Below are 24190 nucleotides of genomic sequence, written 5' to 3' on the forward strand. Positions count from 1 at the left end.
ATTCTGCTCCCCGTAAGGGGTTGTACTCTCTCTGACTGGGCTGAAGGCCTAAGTCACGTCTATAAATGAAGGGTGCTGAAGGCTCCACTGCGGAAACTGAGACAGTGCTGTGCCATACTGTGAGGGGTGTGCATAGATGGCTCCTCTGCCACATTCCCAAAAAAATCTTCTTTGGGAGGGATTGGCTCACTTCTAATCTGAATTTGAGGTGCACAATGTGGTGCTGAGTTGATACTTTTGGTGAATTTTGGAGGAAGCTTGGGCTTTTGTGAATGAGGATGAAGAGAATCTATCAAAATGGAGAAACAATGAGGTGGGAGAGGGACAATCAGCTACTGAGTCAAATGTAATGTGAGGTGTGTGTATAATATAATGACACAAACCCCTCAAACTATATACAAAAAAGCCTGTATTAAGAATGCAAAGTCAAGCACTTGAAAGCTGGTAAAGGGAAGGTTTACATTTGCCTGTCAAATCTTAATTCAGCTCCCTTGTATGTCTATCCTGTGCACTGAACAAGTGAGAGGTCTTGTGGGGGAAAAATGTGATGATGTAATTAGACTGTGTCATAATGAAAATGTGTGTGTGTGTATATATATATATATAAAAGTGGGGCAGAATTAAGCTTCCGTGGATAATTGTAAATCTGGCATTTCCTAATTTCCAACTTTGACATTGCAACATAAATTACATTTGCTTACAATAGTTTTTGTGTATAATTTCCTAGGTTTTTTAAAGTACAAAGGTAAAAGTATTACAGTTTTACATAGTAAAATTCAATCTTCCATCATGCTTCATCATAGGGTTTGAACCCTGAATTTTCAGCACTGACTTTTACTACTTGAGCTATAGGACTAACTACGGTAGCTGGTAGCAGGTAGCAGGAGATGGCTGTTATCCCAGGAGGAGGGATGGGTTGCTGACAATTCATATTGTGGCTGTGCGGGGAGGGAACCTGTCCCAGATATCTCTTCCCCACCCGAGAATGTTGTTGGGGTCCTGCCCCAAGAGGGGGGATAAGGCTGCTAGGGCCATGTTCTTGGTGTGTGGGGTTTTGAAGCAGAGTATGGCTTTTTTGCCCCTCTTAAACCCCAGGAGGTTAAGTTCCTGCTTCATGTGGCCCCTGAGGGACTATGAGAAACTGGAATCATATGCCAGGTCTGGGCTTATGGGGGCAGCTTAGCTCTGTGATCTCTTTCTCCTGTACCTAGGAATTGCGGGAATGCAGCTGCATGTAGTAAATGTGGGGAGATAGGTAGAAGGGAAGATAGGGAGAAAGGTTCTCAGGGGAAGCTCAGCTTGGCTTTCTCCAGCTGCTGTAGCAGCTCCCAAATGTTCCTAGTGCAGTGTCATCTGCTTCTGCTGCTTGTGGGACTGGTCCTTTAAAATGCTCAGTTCTTTTTAGCAGGCTGCTTCAATCTTACTGCAGAATGCAAGTGAGAGAAGGGCAATAGTGATTTTTAAGACTTTACAATACTGCTAAACCTGACTTGAATTTCACAGGAGACAGAAAAGGCACTACTCTAACCTGAGGGATTGCTTCCTGCTGCAAACAATGGTGGTGGTAATACTTCTCAAAAAAAAGGTTGCAAGAATCCTTTATAATAGAAAGTGTTAGGCAATCTATATATAGGGGTCACTACCGGCTCCCCCTAGAATGTGTGACATAGGCTGTCCATTTACTGTATTTTGCATTTCTTATTTGCTCATAGATTTCAGACCATTATGGACTAGATTGGCATAAGATCCTCCCCTTGTTCAGCCAAGTAAGGGCTCCCCACACTGTGACCTCTATCACTGGTGGGGAGGGGGGACTGGTAAAAAAGGTTACTTGACTAATTATCCCCCATAAGCAATTACGCAGGGCGACACTTTGACTCTGCTCCTGCCCCACACCCTTCATGTCTTGCCCCTCCCCAGCTGGAGTAGCTGGCCTGGCAGATGTGAGGTGAGTACCTTCTCCATAGAATGATTTGCGGAGCAAGGGGAGAGGAAAGGGGGAATTGTGAGTAAGTCACAGTGGAGTCTATGATCGGCTGTGGTGGCAGCATGCCCATGTGCTGTCACCTAGGCTAGATTGTAACTTCTTAATCTGGCCCTATGCAAAGAACTCTGTTCTCAGAAGATACGTCCCTTGTTTGTGGAGTCTTTCCCTTTTTTTGAGAGTCAGAACTTGCCCACGTCCATCCTCCTCTCTTGCACTTCTAAGATCAAGGTGAGATAGTCTAGAGACGTGGCCTGTCTGAAGAAAAGACCCAACTTGTACTTGTTCTGTTCCCATACCTGCTGACTTAAGAAAATGCAATGAAACAAAGGGTGTCAAAGCTCAATAAAAATACATAGAGCCAGTTGGTTAAAGGGCTTTATATGTTACCATGAGGGCTATACCCACAGCTGATGAAAATTGACTTTAGTGGAGTTATGATGATTTATACCAGCTGAGGGTCTGGCCTTCCATTTTAGTTTTGGTGAATTCTCCTACCAGCAGCCAGTGGCTGAGATTGAAGCAGCAGGCAAGCAGAGTCTCTCTTGTCTGCCCTTTAATGTTCCTTGTAAAATCTTAGGAAATTCCCTATTAGATCTCCCCTAGAGTTGTTAACACAAGCTATTGTTTCCATGGAGAATAATGTCCTACTGTCAAATTAACTTGCACTGAGATGCCTTAACAAAGCTTCATTATTAAGCGATTTCCATGATATTTGAATGCCCCGTATTATATAAAAATGTAAACATGCAGTCCTTACTGAGAGGAGGTTTGACCAGACTGAAGGCTTTAATCTACGTTTTGATGACAAGAAAAAACAAGTTGGGTTAATTTCTGCAGCCACTTCGATGAGGACTTTTCTGTCTGGGTAGTTCCATTCCTTTGAAAATGAGAATATTACATCTCCCCATAAATATTTTATGAACTATAATGTCATCACTCTTAAAAATAAAATATTAAACATTGTAAATGATATTTGACCTCAAATACATTTTTTTTACAGGCTCAAAGCCCACTCTAATTTAAAATGGTTTCCTGCCATGAATATTTGAAAAAAAAAATAAATAAAAAAAGGAGAAATATAGTGTGGTATTTAGAAAAGGAGGCCTTGTGGCACCTTTAGAGACTAACCAATTTATTTGAGCATAAGCTTTCGTGAGCTACAGCTCACTTCATCGGATGCATACAATGGAAAATACAGTGAGGAGATTTATATACACACAGAACATGAAAAAATGGGTGTTACCATACAGACTGACAGGTTTCAGAGTAGCAGCCGTGTTAGTCTGTATTCGCAAATAGAAAAGGAGTACTTTTGGCACCTTAGAGACTAACCAATTTATTTGAGCATAAGCTTTCATGAGCTATAGCTCACTTCCCTTACACACTGTAAGGATTGTGATCACTTAAGATGAGCTGAAAGTGTGGCATTTGTTTCAAATTTCAGTTTGAAACAGGAATTGACAATAAAGTATATCGTCCAGAATTAGCACCATGTCTTCATCAGTATCCCCTCAAGATTGTAGGCAGGGTGCCAGATATGTGTTCATCCTTTTAGTTACATCTTAGAAATCATGTTGGAACTATGGAAAACATATTGCTGTGACATCTGCAGACATTTTCAAAATATACTCCAGTAGTTTCACTTACGGTTTTTCCAGATATATTTTGTAAGGTGATTTTTAAAATGTGTTCTTACAGTTGTCAGCTGAACACTGAAGCTCTGAAAAACAAGGATGAATTCATTAGGCAGAAGTGCTGTATTTTTCCCAAAATTGTTTGGAATTGTTGAATAATTGAAGCTGACCTGTTGTTCCCAGTTATTCAAGACCATGGCTATTATAGAAATGGAAGTAGGCCCATACTAGAGTGTCAATCCTGCTCCCTTTGGAGTCAGTGGCATAGCTACTTCTGAGAAAAGTGTATGACTGTAGGGCTCTGGTCCTGCAATCAGATCTTGTAGCATGGACCGCTGCACCCATGCAGAGCCTCTACTGACTTTAGTGGGGCTCTGAGCTGAGTGGTGCGTCTACAATAGACAATCTGATGCAGAATCCGAGCCTAGTTATGTCCTCCTACATTGCAACTAATACTAAGAAATCCAACAATATGGCTCTGTGCAATCCTATCTCTGGGATGCTTTAAATTGCAATTTGATTTGTGTCGGAACTGATCTGGAGATGGGAGGAATTTCTCTGCTTCTGGTGGCTTTTTTACCAGACTGGTTTGGTTGAAGAACAGAGGAACTAAAAGTCAGCAAAAAGTAACGTGCACATTGTGTTTTTTCTTATCACACAAGGGTCAGTTTCTCTTCTTGGTTACCTCAATGTAAATCTAGTATAACTGCACTGAATTTAGTCTGGATTTACATAGGTATAATAAAAGAATTTGACCCCAAAGCATGGCTAGCCAGATGTGAAATAAACAGTAGGTATATTTAATGATCAGGTATCCAAATAAATGCATTAATTGGTATGTTTTTATTTGTGTCACACATTCAGTCCTCATACCAATTTAAATGTGTCATCAATTACAGTTGTTTGTATTTAAGGGGATTTAGTGTTTGTTACAGTTACTGGCTTGACTGCTCTGGTGACTGTGTAAGGAGCAATCACTATGCATTTGAGAGCTGTATCTGATCATGTACCCAAAAATATTCTTATAATCATTTCACAAATAGCAAATCCTGGTCCAGAACAGGGCAGATCATAAACTTCACCCCTAAAAGCAATGGAGTTACTCTGGATTTACATTGGGGTAAGTGCAAGCCTAATCTGGCCCAAAATAATTACCTTGGTTTAGAAAGTGAAGAAACAAACACCTCCAGTTGTCTCGTAGTAACAAAAAATCCCAGTGCAAATCAAGAAGTTGAAATAAGTTTCCTAAATGGATGTTACAGAATGGTGTGGGATCAGACTTCACTAAATATTCAGTATTATTTAATCATATATTTATGCAGTTTATGCACATAAGAATTTATCCTTGTTGAATGTCCATTCTCTCTCCCAGGGAGAGTTCATTTGTTTATTCTTGCACTTAAACTCATGATTCAATCTACACAGTACCTCATATCATCCCCATCTTTCCTCTTTGTGGAGAATCAGGGAGTTAGATGTATTTTTCATAAATAGCATGTGGTCCTCCATTTACCTGTGTGCTATTATCCTACCTGGCTGCATAGATTGAAATCAAAGGAAGCTGTAAGGGAGGAAACCAACAGGAAATGAAATGACGACAAGAATAAGGTTCTATCATAGACAATACCAAGGGTCCTTGGGGAAACAATAGGGAAGCTTTTAAGTAGGAAATACTGGCAGCCTGATGCCAACTGGGCTGGTAAAGTTTGCTATTTAAGATATTAAAGCCTTAAGCATACTAGACTAGGCAGATAGGAGGGGTTGAGTGGGTTGCCAGCAGTGAGGTGAGTTTGTCACAGACAGACAAACTGCAGTTAGCAGGTTGTCTCTCCCAGCACAGAGAGGCTACTGGACTGACTAGAATTTACCAACATTTGCAAGGAAAGATAAAGGCTTCTTTTTTATTTTATTACCCCCTTCCCCCCTCTCTTCCCCTCCCTTCTTTTTTTAAAGTAGGGTTCCAGGGTGATGTGATGACAGTGATCTGTGTTGCTAAACAGATGGGCTGCTGCATCTTGAATTAGTAGAAGCTTTTTCAGGCACCTGGTTTAATTCCTAAATAAGATTTAAAATCATCAAGCTTGGTGGTCATGAATACAAGGATGTTCTTGTCTTGAATAACAGGTGTATTCCTAACATTAAAATGCAGCTATCAATATCAGAAACCTACTATAGAATATAGGTGCAACACAGAGCTTTTGTATCAGCTAGTCTAGTTCCACCATGCTATTATGACAAATCTGCCTTGCACCTGACACACTTCTAGGGCGCTAACAATCTGACAAATCTATCATGGATAATGCATTCTGAAAGCTGCTTCACGGGGAGAAAAAAGCAGAGAATAAGTGCAGCCCACTGGCAAGTTTCTTTCCCCCTGAGGCCCTAAGGCAAATTGAGCAAAATTCTCTGGATTACACTGGCAAACTATTCACAGCAGTTGTTCAGCTGCTGGGAGATGATATTATTATAGCAAAGGTGCTAATGAAATGCATGGTTTAAATTATTGACGCAAGTCCTCAATAGGAAACAAAATAAGGTCTTGATCCTGTCCCATTGCAATTCATTGCAAAACTCCCATTGACTTCAATCGGTGCAGGGTCAAGGCATAACAGAGTTAAACATACAGAATAGAGCTGGTCTAAATTTTTCACTTCAGATTTTTAAAATAAAAATGGCCTCTTTTCAAAACATATTTTTTGTGTTCTGTGTTTTGTACAGCACCTTGCACAGTGCTGTTCTGGTCCATGGCTGGCGCTCCTAGGTATTAATGCAATACAAATAATAACTGATGTTGGAAGTGATAACTGTGTACAACATATAAAACTACTGAGTTCAAACTAGTATCCCAAAGGGTATAGCTGTAGTCTTAAAAGTACATACTGTATTATGAACACTACAGGTATTATAATGGCCCTGGTCCTGCTCCGATTGATATTAATGGCAAACAATTCATTGATCATAATGGTACAGGATCAGGCCAATAGAGAATTAACTTAGTAAGGAAAAACCTGCTTTTCTGTGTTAGTAGCTAAATAATCTAAATCTAAAATAGCTTTCTGTATAACTTGTGTATAGTTAAGCATCTTTAATTTGGGATGTGTTATGACTTAGAGAATTGGCACAGAACCTTTCTATAGGTCATCGGTTTGAAACCAGCCCAAGTCTGTACTCATTTTTAATTCATCATCTGTTAGCTTTCCAATGATCCATGTAGAGTAGGTTTTCAACAGGAAGACCAAGAATTAAATGAGCAGGGAGACTGGATTATACCTCTCACCGCTATGGATGGTCTTGCTAGGACAGTATTAGTGCCCCCTATTGCATTGCCCGTGCTGTACCTGGTCTATGGATAAATAATGGAATTCTGTCTGCAACCTTTCAATATGGCGCTTTTCAGGAGCATGATTCAGTTTATTCTAAAAATATTCAAATGCTGTATCTGAATTCCTAGCACTTTCTACTGCGAGTAGAATTGTTTATTTCAAGACTTATTGAATTTCTTAATTCTAAAAAGGCTAAAATATAAATGGTATGTAATAGTGGTAATATCTTTCCTTCTGATATACCAGCTAGCATGTTCATATTTCTCCACTAAGATTTTGCTTTATTTTTCTCCCTTATTGAATATTTCTTTTCTCAGAGATTCTGAATTAATTTGTTGCTAACACAAAAATAGTTTGGACAACTTTGTGTGTGTGTGTGTGTCTGAGAGACTATTTTAAAGTTTTAGTTAAGAATAATGATAGAGACATGGGACAAAGAAGATTAACTCCTCTCTCTCTTACTGCTGCCCCTCTTCCCCCCAAAATTGGATTTTTTTTTATGACTACAATATTGAGAAGTTATAGGGAAACTAGCTAGGCCAGGGGTTATCAAACTGGGGTCAGGACCCCTGAGAGGGTCGCAAGGTTATTACAGGGGAGGTCGCAAACTGTCAGCCTCCACCCCAAACCCCACTTTGCCTCCAGCATTTACAGTAGTGTTTAAATATAAAAAAGTGTTTTTAATTTATAATGGGTGGGGGTCGCACTTAGAGGCTTGCTGTGTGAAAGAGGTCACCAATACAAAAGTTTGAGAACCACTGAGCTAGGGGTCTGAAGAGTTGAGACATCCAGATAAATGGATATATAGGGTTTGAGAGTGAATTAGAACTCCTAATGCAGCCCACCGATAGATGATTAATGATGAGTAAAAAACAACTAACTAACAATTCTATTGTTTGTTTTAATTATTCCCACACAAGACAGTTATGAATGTTGTATTTTATTTGGACTTTATATGCTGTGGTTTTAAAATGATTTTGAAGGCAGTCTCCACAACATGCAAAGTATTGGAAGGTATCAAGATGATCTGCTAAAAAGTAAATTATTTATACAGTGCCTGTCCCTGCCTTGCATTACTTATAGTCTAATCTGGACACGGTAAAGCCAGCAATGACAATAAGCACAGAGTGGTGTATATGTAGAGGACAAGGTTTGGAATAGTAAGATCCTGCATTGGCAGGGAGATGGACTGGAGGGTTGGGCAGCTTGGCTATGAAGTGGACCTGGGAGGCTGGAAGCCCTTGGGTCCCTGGCAGTCTGCAGGGCTGCACAGCTCCTGAACCATATACCCTGGAAGCCAAGGCAGCTGTGATATTGAAATGCTTCTTGTCTGTTTCATGGCTGCTGTTCAGTGGTGATTGGCAGTGAAATTGATAAGAATCATGTCAGTTTCAGTCAACAGCTGTTCTGGGGAGCATACTTCCTTTCAGAAACACCATGTATCAATGATTTTGAAATGAAAAAGGTATAGACTGGTAATCTACACATCAGCTCAGCCTATGGTTTAGTGGTGAAAGAGCTAGTTAATGAACTGCATGGGCTGTGCTACCTATCACCAATTGTACGTGTTTCATGATTCTGCACAAGCTGGTGCTGGAGACGCAAAGAGTCTCTTCTGCTAACTGCACAATTTCTCGTATTCTGAAGATAAATGAAGATGTACATGGTCTTAAGTAGCCTCTTCTAAAAATGCATTGAGATGCACTGAGGCATTGCAATCTGTTTTAGGCTGCCAAATCCAATCTTGGCAAGGACTTTCTGTTCATTAGCACTGTCTATCACAGATCTTATGGAGGCAAGGTAATGGAAATCCGTCTCTTATTGATTAGGGCGATAGCTGGAAAAAAGGCATAATTGCCACCCTCAATTTAATCTTGTAGATACCCTCTGGTGCCAACATGCTGCCTTTGTAACAATGTCTTCCTGGCACAGCGGAAGTGAACTCTCAAAGCTTAAGATGAGATTAGCACCACCTAACTATGAATCTAGCTCACCGTGGAGCTAAGATTCTTCCCCGCTACCTTTTTTAATACCTCCATTAATGGTGCAGACTGTTAGTGAGTCTGACACCATTATTCATCTCTGTATATCTAATAGAAAACTTTTAATGCTCATGTCCGTTTAGTCATCTTTTGCATTCCGCATGCAAAACTGTTTACATCAGTATTTCATAATAACTGAATACAAATATTGTAGAAAGGTAAGGAATGAAGACCATTTATTTGAAAAATGGAGTATGGCCAAGTTTAAATGCACTTTTATATATACAATAGATGGTGTAGAAAGAAACAAATATATGCTACCCCTAAGTGGCCAGTAGGGATTAGGGGGAATTTTTCTGCAGGGTTACAATGCCAGCAGAATTTCCAAGCAGTAAACATCTAGTCTGTAATGTTGGAGGACACACACATTCTATATTTTAAATTTTACAAGATTACTGTCAAAAATCTTGTTTATTCCTTCAGTGTTTGTATGTAAAATACCCACAGATCAGATCTATTTACTGCTGCAAGAAAAACAAAGGGATCAAAATATTTTCTCAGATGAGTACAACCATTAAAGTCACTATTAGGTGAAGAAGGCAACACCAAAATTCCCATGTACAACTCTGTCAAGCACCTAGATCTTGCTCGACAGTATATCTGATTATTCTACCAAGACTTGAAGAGCGAGTGTGGGGTATCCCAATTTCATCCTCAGAGTTATTGTACAGTACCTGAGACTGTCAGAGTTTACATTTTTAAACTATTTTTGCAAGCAAACATATAGCCTGAGCATCTGTGTCCTTGTTTCTGGCCGTTGCTTCCACCAGTGTTAGTAATGTTGGCAGTGCTAAAATAGAGAGAGCTAGGCAGCTGTTGGCATTTTAACCACTTTGTTGTCTAATTCCATGTGATGGCACAGGGCTAGAGTTTTAAAGGTATTTAGGTTCGTAGTAGGGTTTTCAAAAGTGCCTCAGCATCTAACTCCTTGGGTGCTTCAGAAAATCCCATTAGCTGCCTATCTGCATCTTAAGGTATCTAAATGCTTCTAAATTAGCTGTGGGTACCTGGAGTGTTATCTGTATTGGCACATCTACCACTGGACGAGCTTCACTGATGGAGCAAAACTGGGAAATGTTAAGGTTGGGGAGGGGAGCCTAGTGAAGTCTAAAAATCAGCATTCCAACAGATACTACAAAGTTACCTCCTATTCTGAGTACAGGAGGAAACAAAGTCCAATATCTCAAATAGATGCTGGCACTTTTTTGGCAATTATTGGGCAGTTACCCATTCCTTTGCTTTGCAAGCCCTCAGTTAGCCATGTTTATCTAGGTGATCTTACAATCTGGAGCAAGTTCAAGAAAGCAATTCAACATTACTACGACCTCCTCTCCTGTACTCAGGGTAATAACATTTTTTTCAGTAAAAGCAATCTCTGAATTATTAATTCTTCTCAGCAAAGTGAATAAACAATCTGATTTAAAAATATAAAAAGAATGAGGCAATTGATTACTTCCACACTTTTACAACAACAAAAGAACACAAACGAAAGTGTCTTTTCTATAATGATCCGCATTTCATTGTGAAATTTGGCTCTTGCAGGAAGCAAGTACTTGAGCTGGTGACACTTCAGCTATAGAAATATGGATTTGAGCATTGCCACACCACATAACTTTGCAAAAGTAAGTAAATCTCTTGGTATACGCTCTGGAATCAATTATTCCTCATCACGACCATATGATGCAGGAGGGAGAGCATTAGCAATTTCTTCACGCTGCATCTTCAGCCAGCCCAGAAGAAAAACGTGCACAGTGCCAGATTACTAGCATCCAAATGATTGTCTTCATTGTCCTTCTGCTATGTTATCTTCATTCTATTGGGATCTGCAAAGCAGAAATGAGTATTCATCTGCTTAAGGGACTATGTAAGAAACAGCCTTGTGCATGTGGTGTCACGAAACAAGTTTAATATGAAAATGTCCAAATGATTTGTTGTAGCTGTCTTATTTCCTTCAGAATTTTTTATGTAATTACGGCAAACCCACTATCCACATTTTTCACCATTTGACCCAAGGAGCAAAAGTGTTTATTAAACTCAGTAATACACAAGTAATGAAGAACATGATTCTGAAAGGGATTAAGCAATGAAGTGATGAATGGAACAGTTTCCAAAGCATGCTCATAAAGTGATATCATCTAGCTAGGCTGATTTCTTCTCCATCACTTCAATAGGGAAATAGCTATATTGCTAAAATGGTGTGGCTTAGGCTCTCTTATTTGCAGTGGCACTTGGCACTTATGGAGCCGGAATTCAATTTCCTTCCTCTAAAGCAGGCATGTCTACAAAACCAATGTGCCATTTCCACATAACGCATGGAGATTGTTGGCTCCTGGCCCGCAGGTGTTTCAGGGCACTTATCCTGTTTTCACACTGCAGAGGTTGTCCGTGAACAGCATCTTAGTTTAAGTACTTGAGTGAATATTCTTGATCCCAAAACAAGATAATAGATAATGTGAAAAGCTTTGCTTTATGCTAATGCATACATTCAAGTACCCATTTTGAAAGGACAGTTTTATGGAAGTCCACATTACACAGCACATAAAGATTTTGACATTAATTTATTACTTAGGACAGGAGGAAAGGTGCTCCTTCATCTTGCTGTATCTCTCTCTATTTGATCACGTTTTCGTTGTTAGCATCATATCATGTTTGATTCTAAAATACTGTTCCTTAGGTTCCAATGGTGATATTGGTTTGCTGTGGTTTATTTATGAATAGTGCATGATATGCTTTTTGTTTTAAATTACAGCAAAGAGGATTTCCACAAGTGTCTGCTTGAATTTAGGTAGGTTTAGTTGCATAGGTAGTAGGTGGCTAGGGCTAGAGGGGACTCAGTCTTCCCAATCTACCAGCCCATCTCAGCAGGCAAATGCCCCTGGCATCTCCAGGGCCAGGAAGTGGGTGGGGCAGGAAGAGGGAAGACCCACTTGCACGTGACAGCGTGCCAGGCTCTTACAAGTGCCAATGGGCTGGATGGAGAGTCTGATTGGCCCAGCCTCATGGCAAAGGAGGCCCTGCTGCCTGCCTTCTTCCTGAAAACATCCCTAAATTCATACTAGAAGCTCATGTTCCAAGGCACAGGCCCCACTTTTGCGAGTTGAGCTCCATAGTAAGAGCCATTGTGAGGCAGGCTCGCTCTCCACATGCCAGAGAAAAGGGCTTGAGCATCCATCTCTCTGCCAGACAGAATGGGCTCCTCCTGCATGTACACCAGCATGGGAACCTGCCCACTCCTCACAAGAGAGCCATTCTCCATAGAGCTGGAAGCCTGGTCACTAGTTGTTTTACTCTGCATGTCCAAAGAATATTTTCACCCTCGGCCTATCTTTAATTGGAGTGGGATTTAGTTCTTACATGAAGAAATTTCCATAGCTTTAGGGAAATACTACTTTACAGGATCTTATAGGATGGCTGCATGAGGTGAGATATTAAAAAGTAAATCCAGGTGGAATATTTAAGTGTAACATGCTACAAGGGTCCTATGCTCCTTAAAAAAATGTCATTGAAGTTGCAATATTTACTAAGGAGTGCAAAAGTGCTAGGTATTCTTATTACACAATTATCTTTGCAATCGCACCAGGAACACTTTCTGTGAGATTATGGCAGCTGAAGTCAAAACAGCTCAAATAAGAATGTTGGTAAAATCTGTTTACTTCTGCCAGGTTGGAGTGATTTTTGATAGGTGGCAGACACATGAATTACAGTTTCCTTATCAGTAGTGCTATACTGGTCCCACATAGACTTTAAGGAAGAAGCATAAGGGAAGATGCATCCCTCCATTTGTGGAAGAAGTTGGGCAGTTGTCCAGGGATGGAATAAAATTAACCTTTTTGAAAATTTAAAAATTAAACATTCACCCTTTTGAAAATTTTAAAATTTAAAAAGAGAATTCTTTCAATCTTTCTCACCCTCCAGTCCTTCATAGGCTTTTGCTTTGTCTCAACAGCATATTTCTTCAGATACTCTTCAGCATCTACTTTATGGAGCAACTGTATGTATGCAATAACATGATGAGATTGCTATGGTAACTTGTTTTTAAATAGCAGGGTAATTACTCTTACAAATTCCCTTGTAACTAACTAGCATATAGTCTAGCACATTCAATATATTTGTAATAGAATAGCACATACATTAAATGTTTCTTTTTTCACATATATTGCTTCCTTTTTATTTGTCAAGTATTTTTGAGTATTTCATTTTTAAAAAACTCTGCTTTATCCCTTTTCTGACTTGTATACTCCAACAGGTGTATAATGGAGAGTTACTCAGTTACAAGCATGAAAAGTGGGGTTTAATAATGGTGTGTGTGTGTGTGTGTGTGTATATATGTGTATATACACAACTGAAACAAATATTATTGACATTCAGTATGTTTTTCACTGACTCCAACAAAGTAGTTTTAAAATACCTAAAACTTGTTTTCTTGTATTTTCAGGCTTGTACTGAAATCAATTGAATCTTTGGCATAATATTCACTGGATTCCTTTTTAGAGACTGAATGGCCGCTTGCTATTCATGTAGATTTACAGGTGAATTCAAGCATTAAGCAATGTCTGACTTCAGGCTTTTCTTTTTAATTATCGTTATTTTCTGCTGTGGGCTAGAATACTGAGCATCTAAGTCCCTTTATAATAAATGTATAGGCATTTGAGACATGTGAGTACAGTTTAATATAAAAACGTTAGTAGAAGGTAATTGGAAACTGCAGTCTGGAGCTGGATACTTCTCAGTGTGGAGTCATGTACCATTTATGGCCAAACAGAACAGTGTAGGTAGCTTCTGTTGATTAGTTATGTACCTATTTAAGGTTTCAGAGTAACATCCATTTTAGTCTGTATTTGCAAAAAGAAAAGGAGTACTTGTGGCACCTTCGAGACTAACCAATTTATTTGAGCATAAGCTTTTGTGAGCTACAGCTCACTTCATCGGATGCATACTGTGGAAAATATAGAAAATGTTTAAAAAAACCATTGGGGGAGGATTTGGAAGCCACTAGGTACACTACAAATAAGACATCTGTCACAGCTAGTGTAAGCTGCCATTTTTCAGTAAAACTTTCATATGTAACAATGTACGATTGGCTAGGGATTACTTTTGTTTCACTGGTTTCAGAGTAGCAGCCGTGTTAGTCTGTATCCGCAAAAAGAAAAGGAGTACTTGTGGCACCTTAGAGACTAACAATGAATTTTTCCACTGAATGCATCCCATGAAGTGAGCTGTAGCTCACGAAAGCTTATGCTCAAATAAATTTGTTAGTCTCTAAGGTGCCACAAGTCCTCCTTTTCTTTTTGTTTCACTGTTACTCTTACATTTTGCTAAAGTGTGGTGCTAACCACAAAGATCTCTATACTTTGATTATTTTGTTGGGATCACCTCTGCTACCCATAATCAAGCCTATCCTGATGGCTGCTTTGATTTTTAAAAGCTAGCAGGAACACTTGTCGTCATGCTAAATTATCTGCCTTGACTATTTGCAAGATTCAAATTGAAAAAATACAAAAAGGTATAAGAGTGATAATTGTGCTAGCAAATTCATTATTCCTTGCCATTATTTTGGCAAGTTGCTTTTAACAGAACTCCAAAACAAAGTAAACCAAAAATGTCAGAAAAATGAATTGCAATTCACTGGGCAACATAATATGCTAAATTTCATGAAGTGTAGATGATTCTTTAGGAATGCTGACAGCACAAGAGTCAGAATACCATGGAGAAAAGAATACCATGGAGAACACCATGGAGAAAGAGAACACAATGTGGTCTCAGAAATTTAGACTATCCTAGTCTTCATCCCTGTCTAAATAAGAGTCTCCTAAGATTCCTTTTTGCTTGTGGAAAGGAGCATCTCCTACCAATTATTATACAGAGATGTCTCTCCTCTTGCACTCCATCTCTGTCTTCAAGACAGTTTCTTACCCAGGCTCTGGAAAAGAACTACTAAAATGTAGCATTAGTTTTAACCTTTTCTGAGACTACTTCTAATGGACAATTGGACTGGCAATTAGTTTTAAGTGAGGGAAGTCAATCTTCTAAATTGACTGCCTAGTGATTACCTTACATTTCTTATTCCTTCTGTACTAGGCAGAAAGAGAGAGATGGGCAGAGATTCAGTTAGATGCAGAGGTATAGTCACCAGGAGCCTCCTCATGCAGCTGGTGCTGTGTGAAGAGGCTGTCCAGTAGCAATTTAATCAGGATTTCGTGACAGATTTTATATGCCACCACTATTGCATTGGTTCTGTTATCCAAAAGTTCATAATGAAAATGAAACAAAGCACAAGACTCTGTATATTTATGTGCAACATTTCTTCCCACCTATGCTAATAAACCAGTTTATTACTAACAATGTTAATGAAGTTGGATATTGGAGGAAAAGGTCTATTTGCATTTTGACTATTTTGATTTCCTGACATATGCTCTGAAACCAGACTCCAATGCACCAGGCATTATTAGCGCTGACTTTAGGATGTTGGGCTGTAATGAAGCTATTAGATAATAGGGGTAGGGAAAAGCCACCTAAGCCCCTTTCATTTACAAGATTTCCATCTTTTGATCAGGACAATGCATTGTCATAGTGCAACTATTGGCAGAGACCCTGGGTGGTTTTCGTTTTCCTCTGTGGCATGGGGCACAGGTCACTTGCAGGTTTAAACTAGGGTAAATGGTGGATTCTCTTTAACTTGTTGCATCCGATGAAGTGAGCTGTAGCCCACGAAAGCTTTTGCTCTAATAAATTTTTTTGTCTCTAAGGTGCCACAAGTACTCCTTTTCTTTTTACGGCTACAGACTAACACGGCTGCTACTCTGAAACCTCTCTTTAACTTGAAGTCTTTAAACCAGCCAGAGATTGGGGTCTGTTACAGAAGTGGATGGGTGAGGTTCTGTGGCCTGCTGGAGGTCAGACTAGATGATCATGATGGTCCCTTCTGACCTTAAAGTGTATGAGTCTAATTCTATATTCTTGCAGGATGGATCATGAAACTCAAGATTGTCTCACAAGTTTCAAAAGGGGTATGTGCATGTCTCCTTTTTTGGGTTCTCCTGCGTTATTGAGGATCCCCACAGGGCTAACAGGTATTGTAGATGGCCTGGCTCTTGTAAACATGTACAGTATGGAAACAATTATAGTAGCTTCTCTTTCTTCCCACACTTACTTATTGTGCTGTGGTACACTCATATGAAAAATGCATGCACAGTATTTTATTGTTCTCGACTATGAATTGCAACAAAGTTCCATTTTGTTTGTGAAATGGCATATTGTAGTGGACATTCACGAACTATAGTGATGTTCTGAAACAAACCTGATAATCCTGGTTTGATACACCAAAAAGGGCATCTCTTGCTGTGCTAACAGAAATCCCTTTGATGCAGACAATTGCTTTCAGTTATCTTGACTTCATATGAAAAGTCGAAGTGGGATATGAAATAAAGCATTTTAGAAAATGCAAAGCATATTCTCCTAAACCACAGCTGACCAGTTTAATAGATTTTATGTATCTAGAAAATTACAATGAACCTCATTCATTTTATCTGTAGCTTCTGATTTTAATGCCAAAATAGACGCTGTCTTTTAGTATGCTAATGTAACTGTCAAAATGCATAGTTAATGGTAATTCTGAGGTTAAAATCTAATTTTTAGTATAGAATACAGTATATATGAATATACTATCATATTTTCTCAGTTGTCATTATTTAGCAGTTGAAAATATCTTGACTTTCCCCAGCTCTTGAATATAAAAATCAAGCTTTCTTTAAAATATTTTGATAACGTTATTCACCCCTTTCATAAAGTTAAAGCTATAAATGAACATTTTCTCATAAAACTATGTAAAATACTTCAGTTAGATTGAATTATTCCCCCCATCTTACTAGGAGAATTCAATATTTTTGAATTTGCATGTTACCTTCTTTCTACAGGTTAAACCAGTATATCCACTTCTACAGGCACATACATTTGGTCTTATACACCTGCTTCCAAATAGACACTTCTCACAAAGAGCTACAAATAAAATAAAAGATCAAGTTAGTTAAAAATACCCTTGTCATAAGAATCATAATTAGATTAGGAATACTCTGGCTATTCTTCCTCCCCTACTCCCCACCCCATGCTGTGACAAAGTGAATTTTGATCCAACTTCTGAATTTGGGTGGGAAGAAGGGTTGGGGGCAAAAATGATTTTTCTTTAGTTCCAATAGAAAGAAAAATAGCAGCTTTAAAAAGATCCTTTTTTGACTTGAGATGGAAGAATGTTAAATATACAATCCCAAAGACTATGATATCACAAGGGGAAAAACAACAAGATTGTACAATTTAGCGAATTGCATACTGGATAATTTTGGAAACCAGGACTTAAGGACAAATTTCCTGCTCTTGCAGAAACAACTACTTGCAACCCATTCTAAGTTTAAAATGTAAGCCAAATTAGAAAAGTGTTGTTGGTATGAAGTTTTAAGAGCACATCAGTTCATTTATAGTGCAACCTATTTAAATATATTCAACTAATAAAACAGTCTCTTCCTCTTTGTTTAAAGTAAGAATTACCTGATTTCTAGCCTGTTTCTCATCCTAGGTTTCAGAGGAACAGCCGTGTTAGTCTGTATTCGCAAAAAGAAAAGGAGGACTTGTGGCACCTTAGAGACTAACCAATTTATTTGAGCATGAGCTTTCGTGAGCTACAGCTGCTGTAGCTCACGAAAGCTCATGCTCAAATAAATTGGTTAGTCTCTAAGGTGCCACAAGTCCTCCTTTTCTTTCTCATCCTAGTTAGCAGCTTGTGCTCCTAAGACATTGTTTTGGCAAGGAAAGAAGAAAACAACCACTTCATAAGGACCCAATCCAAGAAGAACACACATGTCATGTTGTTATTTTAATTAGATCTCAGGAGTTAAACTTTCCTTCAAATATTGCCAAAATGTTCTGTCCTAGCACAGCCATTACTGGGAGTAGAGCTGAATGGCTTTCAAACCAATCAGACGTGAATCAACTGGTGGATACTTTTAAGTGTATTTTCATGATTCTGTCTGGCAGAGACCTATGGAAAGTCATTAACCACACACTGTCAAATAGAAGTAAAATAAAAATATCCCTCTATCTAGGTTGTAATACCACCCCCCTCATCATAGTAGCTTAGTGAGATACTCCATTTTTATAGTCAAATCTCAGAGTTAGTGCACTTTAATATCTCATCCTAAAGTTTATTGCACAGGACACTGTGAAAGTCAAGTGTATCTACCTCAAAGTCAAAGGGCCAAGTAAATACTTCTGGAATTCCAACCTGTTGTTCTGGAGAGTCTAGTGCCAAGACTTTTAAACATTAGTGCTTAGAGTTAGGCTCCAAAAATCCATATTTAGACATCCACGTGAGTGGCCTGATTTTCAAAAGTGCTGAGCATGTTAAAGCTTTCATGGAAAACTGTTTGGCCTACTTATACAAATATGCTAAACCAATTTGATTTGTATGGAATAAAGCTAGTTCAGATCTGAAGCCACAGGTGAAACTTCTGGAGCTCATGATATCAGATTCTTAGATACAAAATTATATCCACTTGCAAACAATGAGAGTTGTCATAAGCAGCTCTGGTAGACAGTGGGGGAGACAGATGACATTTCTGAATAATGGTTCCTCATGCCATTCTTATGCCTGGAACTTGTTGCCTTCTGTCCACCACTGGAAATAAATTGGCAAATTTACAGCGTTGTCACAGCAACTAAAGTGGTTTGGGGATTGGTGGGTTTGCCTTATAAAAAAGATTAAAAGATTTGTATAGGTTGGCTAAGGCATGATGTGTGGGGTTGGTGAAATGGAGAAAGAGACATGATGGCAATCTACAGATGTTTAAACCAAAAAATAGAAACACCAAAAGCAAACCCTTGCTCTTCAAGTGAGAGCTATACAGTATAATGTGGTGGGGAATCATCCTTCTTCAAAGAGAGCGGTGTACATTCACCCTTAGTACCTGCTCTTCGCCTTGGCATATGTTACTGTGCATAGCATAAGCTCACAGAGACCTGTCCAGGCCCCCAGACCGCAGATAGCATGCCTTTGGGAGTGAAGAGTGTCAGAAGTGGACGTTTGCTCTGGAGCGCAGTGCTCCGTGGGGGGGGGGGGGTACAGAGTTGGTATCTCTCCTTGTTAGTACACTAATTAGGGCAAGAGTTTCCTTGCAATCCTTACCCTCTCCTGTTAGTACCACTCAGTGAGTTTTTGTCTTACACAGGGAGAGAAACTATTTATGGTGTTACTAGGTGTAATGTGATTAGTAACACAGGCTGTGGAATAGTGGGGAGTGATAAAACCTCATTACTTGGGATATGTGTAATCAGACTAGACAAGGCTCAAGGAGACGTATACTAGTGAACAATTCTACAAGGGCAGGGGCAGGAATTAGATGATCTAGCAGGCCTTTCTTTGACTAATTTTTTGAGTCTCAGATGATGCCAAAAAGGAAAAACTAGAAAAAAAAATCTGAAATGGAAACACCTGCCCTCCCCAACTCCCAGTGCTGTGAAAAAAAAGAGCTCAGTTAGGGAAAAGATTTTATAAAAATTCAGAAGACAATTGAAATTGAAATCAGAGAGGATAATAACATAGCTGAAGTCCAAATGAATATTTCATAAATGTATTTACAAGGGACTCTAAGCCATTAAATACTAAAAATGACATAGGCTCTGTATGCATTATCCTGTACAGACTCAGCAAGGAAAGTTGTTTAATAAGACAAGCTTATGTTAAAATTATAATCAATAAATGCTCACTACAATAAGGGATTTATCCCTGAGTGTTATAAGAACATAGCCGTAATTTGCATGCAAATGACAGTCTTCACTGACAGGTTTCAGAGTAGCAGCCGTGTTAGTCTGTATCCATAAAAAGAAGAGGAGTACTTGTGGCACCTTAGAGACTAACAAATTTATTTGAGCATAACCTTTCGTGAGCTACAGCTCACTTCATCGGATGCATTCAGTGGAAAATACAGTGGGGAGATTTTATATACACAGAGAAAATGAAACAATGGGTGTTACCATTCACACTGTAACGAGAGTGATCAGGTAAGGTGAGCTATTACCAGCAGGAGAGCGGGGGTTGGGGGAGGAGAAAACCTTTTGTAGTGATAATCAAGCTGGGCCATTTCCAGCAGTTGACAAGAATGTGTGAGGAACAGTGGGAGGGAGGGGAGTGAAATAAACATGGGGAAATAGTTTTACTTTGTGTAATGACACATCCACTCCCAGTCTTCATTCAAGCCTAAGTTAATTGTATCCAGTTTCCAAATTAATTCCAATTCAGCAGTCTCTCGTTGGAGTCTGTTTTTGAAGTTTTTTTTGTTGAAGAATTGCCACTTTTAGGTCTGTAATCGAGTGACCAAAGAGATTGAAGTGTTCTCTGACTGGTTTTTAAATGTTATAATTCTTGACATCTGATTTGTGTCCATTTATTCTTTTATGTAGAGACTGTCCAGTTTGGCCAATGTACATGGCAGAGGGGCATTGCTGGTATGTGATGGCATATATCATATTGGTAGATGTGCAGGTGAACGAGCCTCTGATAGTGTGGCTGATGTGATTAGGCCCTATGATGGTGTCCCCTGAATAGGTATGTGGACAGAGTTGGCAATGGGCTTTGTTGCAAGGATAGGTTCCTGGGTTTTTGTTGTTTGGTGTGTTGTTTTTGTTGTGTGATTATCACTACAAAAGGTTCCCCCTCCCTACCCCGCTCTCCTGTTGGTAATAGCTCACCTTAGCTGATCACTCTTGTTACAGTGTGTATGGTAACATCCATTGTTTCATGTTCTCTGTGTATATAAAATCTCCTACTGTATTTTCTACATCCATCTGATGAAGTGAGCTGTAGCTCATGAAAGCTTATGCTCACATAAATTTGTTAGTCTCTAAGGTGCCACAAATCTTCATTGAGAATCTTTTTTTATTTTTTAAAAGGACTCAAAGGGTTACAGAGAAAATCTGGAGGCAAGCATGTCTGAGACACTATTCAGAGAAAGGGAAAGAACAAGAATGCTCAGGAAATTATGAGGCTATCAGCTTGACACTTATACCATGCAAATAAAGAGAACATATTCTGAAGGGCAAATCAGACACCAGTATGTGTTCAATAATTTTAGAACTGCAGATAACCAGCATGAATTTTAATAATGAGGATCCTTCATGAGTATAACCTTCTACTTTATAATTTATTGGAATTATACCCCAATCCTACAGTCTGATCCACATTGACAGACTGCTATGCCTAGGTAGAACTCCACTGACTTCCTTAGGGTTCCATTCAGGCATATATTTGCAAGAGCAGGTTAAATTATAGGATTTTAGTCTTTGTTGTTTTGATTTGACGATCCCACGATGGCTCGAAGAGAGGGGTGTGTGTTTGTGCACACATGCACAAAGGAGAGTGCAGGGAGGAACCAGGTAGAGGGAGGTTAATAGGGGCCTCAACTTTAAACGAATTTGATAGGAAACTCTGCTGCCATGGAAACTGCCACAGCCTCAGTGATGTGTTCTATATATTTTTAAAGTTTGTTGTAGAATTTTTAGAACATTTGCACTGAAGTAATCAAAAGTCAGGGGCAGGAGACAGATAAAATATATTTCAGTGTAGATTCAGCCTTAATTATGAATAACATTTCACTCTTTTGTAAGATCATTTCCCTGCATTTGCAATAAGCTGTGAAATCTGACCATTAATCCCTCATACCATCAAGATCATACTGTATATACAGGGCAATGTGTAAACCACCATGGACCTTATTTGCTGGAGTGAAAAACCTATTTTATCGATCCTTCCTCAGAAGCTATTCTCTTCAGTTAAGACGAGTGGGGAAGTACACTGGTCTGCCAACCAACCTCTTTATTTAAAGCCTAGCAGATTGGGGCTATTGTGCTCTGTCCATGACTGTTGAAACAATGTCTCCTAAATGTTCTCATCCTAGGCTGTACCCTTGTCAGTTTTGATAACATGCTTATAGCCAGTGACAGGTGGAGGGAAGGTGCTAGCACGCTGGTCACAGAAGTCTGATTCTGAGTTTAACACACGGGATGCATCCGATGAAGTGGGCTGTAGCTCACGAAAGCTCGTGCTCAAATAAATTGGTTAGTCTCTAAGGTGCCACAAGTCCTCCTGTTCTTTCTACAGCATCAGGAGTTTCTAAACCCTATGCTATTAATTGTACAAGTAGCAAAGGAAGGTTTCTTTGTATCACAGCGTCTCAAAAGTGGCACTCAGCACAACTGTTCCACATGATGTACAACCTGATTAATCATCTGTGAGATTTATATCTGGTTGCAGAGTCAAGTGTTGCTCTCAGTGAAGCCTTTTCAATATACTTTGTAGAGAAAGACGATTCATATTTACACTGAGCTAATAATCTTCACTGCAGAGGAACTGTGAGGGGGGAGGATACGCACAGAACCTCGTCAGTGGCGTCTCAGCTAGTGGCGCTTACTGAAATGCTGGAGGAACTCTGGGGTGCAGCTTTCAATATAGATCCATGTTCGCCCTGTCGGGCAAAAGCCAGCAGGGGGATTTTGTATCATTACAGTTTTTAATTGTTTAAAGTAATTATTAGCCCCCAAAGTTGAAGAAATCCATATCTTAAATTTCCGAGTTTGAGGACACTGAGAGCTCCATAGCAATGTAGCTACATCTGGATCCTAAAGCTCTCCTTGACCACAGTCAATTGGAGTTGAGGCCTCTCTGAGATACAGACACCACAGTGGTCATGTTGGTCAGTGATTTCTTTCTGGTGATGGAGTAAAATCAGATGGCCCCGGTGATTCTTCCAGATTTGTCAGCTGCCCTTCACTACCAATGACCATGAAGTGTTGTTAGTTAGTAGGTGGAGGTGTCATGGAGTGGAGTCCTTCTTTCTGAGAAATCCCAGGGGATAACTGCTCACTGAAGCCTCCCGAGCATATATGAGGTTCTTGTCATTCCCTCTGGTACCACAGGTGGATGAGGCTATTTGGTTTATGGAGAAATATGGGCTGTAGTTCTTCTGTCTATGGATGACTCCTGGCTTTGTATTTTCATCGCTGGGGGTGGCCGACTGACTTACCCAATGCTGAATTCAGACTGAAGCTTAGCCGGTCAATCCAAGAAATTAAATTTATGACCAGTGGAATAAAGGTAAAACAAACATGTTGATGGTTGCCAGTAAAAGTGATCTGGATTGTGACTTGGGGAGTGGAAATTGTCTTTCATAAAGCTGAAATTGTTTGGAAACATGTACTGATATTAACCTACAAAAATGTGCTCTTGTATGTCTGCTGGCTACTAATTATCTTACAGTGCATTGTGAAAATGCTACTCTGTCTTTTAAGGCTGTGGGCGAAAATCTGTGCTTGCTTACAGTGGTGCAAGAATGGAGTGGATCCACTGAAATTCTTCTACAAATAAGAGCAGGATTTGACCTTGTGTGTCTAAGCAGAAAGGTATAGAGGCTCTCCAAGGATGAAGCAGGCCGTTTAGAAAGCTTGCAGGTTTGAGTTTGAAAGGCTTGATCAAAGCACTTTTGTGTAGGAGAGGCTATACAGAGCCCAATGCATCCTTGATATTATTTAATTAGTTTCAACAGAGTCACACCACAGATGGATTTGGCCTAGCATGAGTGTGGGCTGATTGGTGATAGGGAGCAGGCTAGAGTAACTCTAGTGTAATAACAAAGGATCGATTGGTAACCTGTGACTGGACCCAGGCCTCGGTAGCACCATTAGTAATCTGCCTGTCCGTGCCTGCAGCCAACACTGTGGGCAGTCCTATAGGTGAGCTGCCTCAGGAAGCTCATAACACTTGGGCATGTACATAATTTTGTATAGACTCCTGAATATTAGTGAAGAAAACTGTATTCAAAATGCAAAAATCCAGACATACTTTACTGGGTTATTTCCATGGGAAAATCTTTTTTTTTTTTTTTTATACTTAACATCTGTAAGGAATACGACTTATGGTTCCACTGCCTCGTCTTTGCTGCACCACTGAATACTCGAGAGCAACACTCTAAGACCCAAACATCTGCTCTCCCACTATAGTCTTTTTTTTTTTCCTAAAAAAAGCAAAATTCCATACTCAGTCATTATTCAGATTTGCTGTGAGACCTAGACGTTTCAGCCAGTTGTTTTTCTGGACAAAAAGCTGATTAAATTGTCAGGTGCCGTGAAAACACTGGAGGAAATAGTAAAAACAGAGTGAATGTCAAA

General features: G+C 39.4%; 1 protein-coding gene across 1 annotated transcript in view; it reads right to left on the reverse strand.

Annotated features, from left to right (window-relative positions):
* Nucleotides 1–24190, reverse strand: part of LOC140895919 (von Willebrand factor D and EGF domain-containing protein-like) — a 282268-nt gene that overhangs the window by 66600 nt on the left and 191478 nt on the right. The window contains 1 exon segment of the mRNA XM_073306827.1: nucleotides 16887–16981. Within this exon segment, the coding sequence (XP_073162928.1) occupies nucleotides 16887–16981 (95 nt within the window).

This window comes from Lepidochelys kempii, chromosome 11 (assembly GCF_965140265.1).
Source record: "Lepidochelys kempii isolate rLepKem1 chromosome 11, rLepKem1.hap2, whole genome shotgun sequence".
NCBI lineage: Eukaryota > Metazoa > Chordata > Testudines > Cheloniidae > Lepidochelys > Lepidochelys kempii.